Source organism: Xiphophorus maculatus, chromosome 3 (assembly GCF_002775205.1).
Source record: "Xiphophorus maculatus strain JP 163 A chromosome 3, X_maculatus-5.0-male, whole genome shotgun sequence".
Classification (NCBI taxonomy): Eukaryota; Metazoa; Chordata; class Actinopteri; order Cyprinodontiformes; family Poeciliidae; genus Xiphophorus; species Xiphophorus maculatus.
This window is the reverse complement of record NC_036445.1, coordinates 10,084,839-10,091,376: the sequence shown is the minus strand read 5'-3', so window position 1 is coordinate 10,091,376 and position 6,538 is coordinate 10,084,839. Positions and strand designations below refer to the sequence as shown.

General features: G+C 34.9%; 2 protein-coding genes across 5 annotated transcripts in view; one reads left to right on the top strand and one right to left on the bottom strand.

Annotated features, from left to right (window-relative positions):
- Nucleotides 1-947: 947 nt before the first annotated feature.
- dctn3 (dynactin subunit 3) lies at nt 948-4,097 on the bottom strand. The gene is made up of 7 exons (XM_005800402.2): nt 3,920-4,097; nt 3,141-3,225; nt 2,740-2,826; nt 2,230-2,313; nt 1,883-1,941; nt 1,503-1,562; nt 948-1,286 (listed from the first exon to the last, which is right to left on the bottom strand). Exons 1-7 carry the CDS (start codon nt 4,019-4,021, stop codon nt 1,200-1,202), a joined length of 564 nt encoding a protein of 187 aa, XP_005800459.1. The 5' UTR covers nt 4,022-4,097; the 3' UTR covers nt 948-1,199.
- A 184-nt stretch (nt 4,098-4,281) lies between these two features.
- atg5 (autophagy related 5) overlaps nt 4,282-6,538 on the top strand; it is a 43,201-nt gene continuing 40,944 nt past the window's right edge. The window contains exons 1-3 of one of the 4 annotated variants that reach the window (XM_023330364.1): nt 4,282-4,359; nt 4,731-4,924; nt 5,793-5,920. In XM_023330364.1, coding sequence (XP_023186132.1) covers nt 4,817-4,924; nt 5,793-5,920 — 236 coding nt within the window. In that variant the 5' untranslated portion in view covers nt 4,282-4,359; nt 4,731-4,816. Of the gene's footprint in view, nt 4,580-4,730; nt 4,925-5,792; nt 5,921-6,538 lie in introns of all 4 variants that reach the window. The other 3 variants (XM_023330367.1, XM_023330366.1, XM_023330365.1) reach the window with 3 other exon arrangements.

Sequence of the window (6,538 nt, the reverse complement as noted above, 5' to 3'; positions counted from 1 at the left end):
TCATCATGACCATCAGTGGACATTTGCCTCAAATTGCATCACTTCAAAATCTATGTAGAGACACAATCCCTGAAACATTATCATGTGCTGTATATGCTTGAGTTAAACCTTAATTCAACTGAGGTTCTCCCTGTGATCAGAATATAGTTAATAGAGGGGAAATTGCTTATTGACAAGCTACTCCATCCAAAGTGTAAAATATTAGCAGATACAAAAGTAACCATAAGCAATATAAAAAATATATACAAACCAATTAAATTATTTCTACTCTGTTCATGTCAAATTCTTTTTGTAATGACCTGACCATGATGTGTATAATTCCTTGTGTTTTATTTACAGTTCAACATGACTGGTGAGGGTCTCGTATTTGGCAATGATAAGTTTGACAAAAAGCATTTGCTGGCGCACTTGAGGAAAAAGTCACAATGGTCCTCGCATCACAAAAATTAAGAAGATTTTTGTGAATGCGCGTGCGTTTAGAAGACAGAGTTTCAGAGATGTCAACATGGACACTGCACCTGTGGAAGGATAATCTGTAGCAACTTGGAGACCATCTGCATTGAAGAACACAAAGTCTGCAGTTTCAAAGAGACAAATAAATAGGAAAATAATATTTATAGCTACTTTAATTATTATTTTCAAGCTTTATCTCATTTTATACACAGAAAAAAACATTTTAGAAACACAATATTTAACATTTTACTTTTTTTAGCCATCAAGAAGAAAAATTAAAACCCTACAGATGTGACTGAGGGAGTGTTTATGTGCTTCTATAGAAGAAAAATCAAAATACAAGTAATTTGGAAGGAGGGAACAAAGTTGAAATTAAAACGAAAAGCTAAAAAGCACTACTGTAAATAAATAAGAGTAGCCTCTTAAATTTATTGTTGTCGCAGGTAATATAAAAGGAGCATGCTCTTCTTCACAATGCATAAAGATCCACAAGCCTCAGTTCAGTTCTTTTATTATTTCACTCTGTAACTTTGCATTTAAAGTCACTGACAGTGTTTAGGCAACAACAATATTTCAGTGGGATAAAAGAAAAGTAAACAAGAAAATGTGTTGAAATGTTTTTATGTTTTCCTCTGACTTACTGGGGTAGCATGAGCTACATAATGTAACACGTCTATTCGGGAACTCCATTCGTAGTGCAGTGTTCTTCTTCATCGTCGTCCTCTTTCCAGCTTTTCTTAGAGCAACTACTCTACAAGTCGGATTCCTTTGGCCTCCTCCATTTTCCTCAGGGTCTCATCCCATTGGGTGAACTGCTTGGAGAGCAGGAACATCTACAAAGAGACACCAATCTCTTATATGAATCAATTATACAACAGAGAATGATTGCTAAAATCCAAGTTACTGTATTTGTGCATTTCTTAACTGTAATTCTTCCATTTACGGCACAGTAGGAAATTAACTTGTGAGTGTCAAAATATATGTTTTCGTGGTTGTTTTGCAACATGATTTATTGTAATAAAACTAAAAGTTTATTCTGTGTTGTGTACCATTTTGTTGTATTCCTCAAAAAGCTTCTTGACTTCCTGTGACTGAGCTTCAGTTTGGTCCTGAAGAAAGAAATCACCATATTTGTTTTCTGGAGGGATTTTTGTTGCTTTTTTTTCCCCCAACTTTATTATGGTAATAGATGTAAAATTTCATCATACACAACACACAGGGCAAAGGAGAGACCAAAAAATGACCAATAGAAAGAGAAAAGGGAAAGTAAATATAAACAATTAAGAAAAAAACACATTAAAATATACAACAATAACAGATGTTTCATGTACAATTATGGTTAAAATGAAGTACGCATTAGAAAGCAACATATTTGTGACTGAGTTTTTAACAACACATATGGTAGTAAGATTCAGAGCAGTATAGCTACCTGTTGCTTGATGTGAATCTGTGAAAGACGCTGCAGCTTGGTTGCATGCTCAGGAACATCTGTGGACAGTGCAAAACAGGCAGTTGACACAGGCTTTAAATAGAACATAAATCAAGTCAAGTCAAAATAAACATTCCCCTCAGTTTATACTGTAGTTATACAACACACACTGATGAACATTGAATTGCAGAGGTAATGAACTTGAAATTCACATATCAAGCCAATATACAAAGCATTTTTTCTGTCTACTTCAACTAGTAGTAAAACATAAATAATAAACAACAATAAACCTAATTAAATTCCATGACAGTGCTGACACAGTTGCATACAATTCCCATGTTTCAAACCTCTAATGTGGGTGCTGTCCAACAATGGCTGTAAATTGTTAACTTGCTCCAACAAAGCAGCTTCAGAGAGCAAAGAGTCCTCCTCTATGGAATAACACAGAATACATTTCATTTATTAGTTTATTCGACCGGGAGTATATAAAGTATATAACCACAACTAATGCAACTCCAGTCAATGGTTGGGCATTTCTGTGCATTAAAGTACATACAATTTATGAACCAAAATACAGTGAGAATACATATGTTTTTCTGAATTCATATAAACAATCTTGCAACCTCCAAATTAATATAATAGAAGACATTAAAACATTAAATTTTATCAAGATCAAGATACCAAAAATACATGTATTTTCCTCCTTAAATTCATAAACAATCTTGCACATTTATATAAGTATTCTTGGAAGTACTCAGTACACCGTACTGCAAATCAGGTAAAGCATTAGGCACAAAAAGCAAAAGGTGAGAAACATTAAAAAGATCACATTTCTACAATGTCCTCTTTGCGCTTACCTGCAAGGATGAACTCTAGTTTCATGGCATCAGGGAGAGTGATGTGGTCAGTGAACTGGGGGTCCAGATACTTCATCAGGTCCTCAACTGCATAATACAAACATAAGTAAGTATTTACAGAAATAACATTACAAAAATTAAATGTCTTCAAACTGAAATATTGCTATTGTGTTTAATGGATATCACTGAAACATTGTTAACATTTACAGGATTCCCAAACTTAAATACAATGACTGGAAGGATGGACAAACTGATAAATGGAAACAAAACCTTTGCTGATGAATAACAATCCATAAATATTTAATAACACTTTTCCCCTCCTGTTTCCATATGAAACAGTACAAGAAGTTTCACAAAGCCTAACTGAATTCATTGATGAGTCAAACTAAAGCGAGACTCACTCTTCTTGTGGAGGATCTTTACTCTCTCTCTCTTGTTGGCCGTGTTGATCAAACCTCCTTGAATTCTGACTAAAGCTTCTGCACACTGCGGAAAAAACAAAACAAATATCACCTTAAAACATCGCCTAGAAAAAATACAATAGACCTTCTTGTGACCTTTGTGTTATCCTCAGCATAAAAAGAAAAAATAAGCAAAGTTCAGCTATTAAAGGCTACAACATAATATACAGTGTTTTTCCAGTCAGTGCATATTTGGCGTTTCATTCTTTGTTACATATTTCAGCAAAACAAGGATAGCTTCAGTAAGTCTTTGTAAGTTTTTTTTTTCTTTCTTCACATCACAAGATGCTCTTACAAGACAACCCCTATGGCAAAACCATTCCTGCTGGCCACGTAGCCAAGACGTGTTTAATGATGATCACATTTAGTGCAAATATGTAAAAAAGCTATTCTTATTCAATTAATAAATTAAATGTTCTTATTATTACTGACGTTCTCATAATTGGTCAACCGTTAGCTTGACTTTAATATTTACTATCAATAAAAACTCAAAATAACATTTGGTTTGCATTCCAAAAAATAAAAAAAATAAATAACAACACACACAAATCGTCTTTGTCATGTTACATATCTTAATGTGTGTGAAATTTCTGTTACCGAATAGCATAAAGTTAGCATTTTCTACAAGGGCGTATACTCGCACTCAGAGTCCGAAGCATCGCTTGTTGTGCTAAGCTAATAGCTAACTACTGTATATTTTTATATATTATGGAGGAGACCTTGACGGGTTTTCCACTTTTGGTTCTTCTCTCCCCGTATAGTCGGTTCTCCAACGCCTGAACGCGAATTTCGAGGCTGTCCGTGTCCAATTTCTTGTCCATCTCTGAGCTACAGATGATAACAAACAACAGAAACCGAACCTCTTTAGCTACGTTACAAGTAGCGTCGCATATTGATGATGTAACACTACAGTACTCACTTGCTTTTATAAGTTAATTTTTAAGAAAATGAATTGACTGTTAAATATTAAGTAAATTTAACCAGCAAATTATTAATTTAATTGACTAAAATATATAAAAATACATAAAATGTATATTAGAACTTTCGCTAGGTGTCGCAGTTTTGCTATAACTGATGTCTTCCGGGTGATAGCAGGGGGATGACAACACTGTAGGGCCCGTTTTTCCATTCAGATTGTCTGTCAAACATCGACAAAAAAGTAAGATTTTTTTCCACATAACATTGTATTTTCTTAAGCACATTGACTACCCGTTTCGGGAAAATAAAAATAATGACCTGACAGCAATCACTCTAGTTCACTAACCCGTTCTTTGAGTTTCCTCAAGCTAAGTTAGCTTAGCTAGCATTGAAGCTAACGTCAATAAGGTGGATCACGGTTGTAGTTTTACAGGCGTGGAGTTAGTTTGGAAGCCCAGCAGGTACGTTTGACCATCTATGAATTGGCAAACACTCCTAAGACTTCAGTGTCTTAGAACACATGTGCTGAGCTATGATTTGGAGCAATGATCACACTGCTATGTGGTTTTGAAAGTTTCATTTGTAGAATGCTTTCTGTTCTGTTTATGCCAGCAGGAAGCTGTTCAGTTTTAGGGCTGCATCTCTGCTTTGGGGGTGCTTATTCTTTATGTCCTACTGGGAGGACCAGCTGCAGCACCATGGCAGATGACAAGGACGTATTGAGAGATGTTTGGTTCGGCCGGATACCCACATGCTTCACTCTGAACCCGGATGAAGTGACTGAGAGAGAGGCAGAAGCATACTATGTAAGCACAACTGTTACTCTCTGTTATTTACATCAGTGATCACTGTCATCCAGCAACATTGTCTATAATACATACAGTTGCAGTATATGTCATTTGTAAATTACAGTCTTTTTTTCTACTGTTTATTATTTTTCTTTTAGAGTTGCACTCATGATTGAAGCCCACATATTTGTCATTATGAATATAACTTTTTATTTGTAAATACATAAACAATAAGGGCTTCAATTTATTTACTTTTGTCACAACGGATGCAGCACCTTTATCATATATTTCATGCTTTAAAGTGCAAATAATTGCTAACACTTTGTTTCACAGGATGCAATATATGCGAAGATTTATTTTGAAAATAAATTCATAAAACAGTGCTTTGTTTTATTGTTTTTATTTATTTAAATCATTAACACATGCTTTGATGTCTGAATGTGAGTAATCTCATGATTCCCTCATTGTTTTATGCTCTACTTGTATTATACTACTTGTGTGTCCTTGTCCTCAAAGCAAAAAACCTGCTCTCTGATTTTGGCCACAAAATGTCTAATTGTTGGATCTCAAGTCTTGGATGTGAATTCTAAATGTTATTCAAAGTATTACTTCAGCTCTGATTCAGGCAGCCCAAGCCAAGAACCAGTATTAGCTAGGCCGTTATTCAGATAAACTCTAAATGTAATTGGGTGTGATTTTGTTGTTCAGCCTCTTTTGTTGATACTTCTACATAGACTTGTTACTGTTCCGCCAATGTTGTTGTGTGCTTGTCGTTTAGTTTCTTTTCCTCCCAGCTTGCTGCAAGTAAGTTGGGAGAATAAAGTGATATACTGACATACTGACTGCTATTAATGTGTTTATGCCTCTTTCGTGTTAACTTTGTCAGCTGCTGCTACCCAGGGTGAGCTACCTGCCTGTTGTCACAGACAAAGTGAAGAAACACTTCCTCAAAGTGATGAGGGCAGAGGATGTGGAGGAGATGTGGTTCGAATATGAAGGAACGCCGCTCAAATGGTATGAATGGATTCTAGTGTTATGCAACTGGAAATAATATACTTTTATTCTAGCTCTAACTGAAAAATGGTTTTGGAGCAGATTCTCATGGGTTAAATGTTCTGTATATCAGTACCTATAGCTCTAGCTGGTGTTAATTAATAATCTTCATTATTAATGATAGGTATAATTGCTAATGAAATACTTTCTTGAATCAGTTTTGATGATATTTTCATGATTCTTCTCTCTCAAACATGGAGTTAGAGAAGGGCTTTCAGTTTGCCATAAGTTTTTATGTAGCTCTTTAGACTAACTGAATGCAGACAGTTTAGTGGGTTTTATCATTACATTCTGGCGGAATTGACCCTTTGAAGACATTCATGATCTTGATATGGACCAAGGCACCCCTGCTTTAGAATAACAGAATGTAGGGACAGTTATAGCCACAAAGTGGCACTGTTGCAAAGCAATCAGTTGTACTGTTAAAATGTCAAGATCTCTGGTTTTTGAAAATTTTATTATGGGGATCTTCTATATTTTTTTTTCCTTAAATTTGAAAATTGCAATTCCATTCAGTTCATTTATGTATTTATGCACCAGTTCACAACAACTATCATATTAAGACACTTTACAACAAAA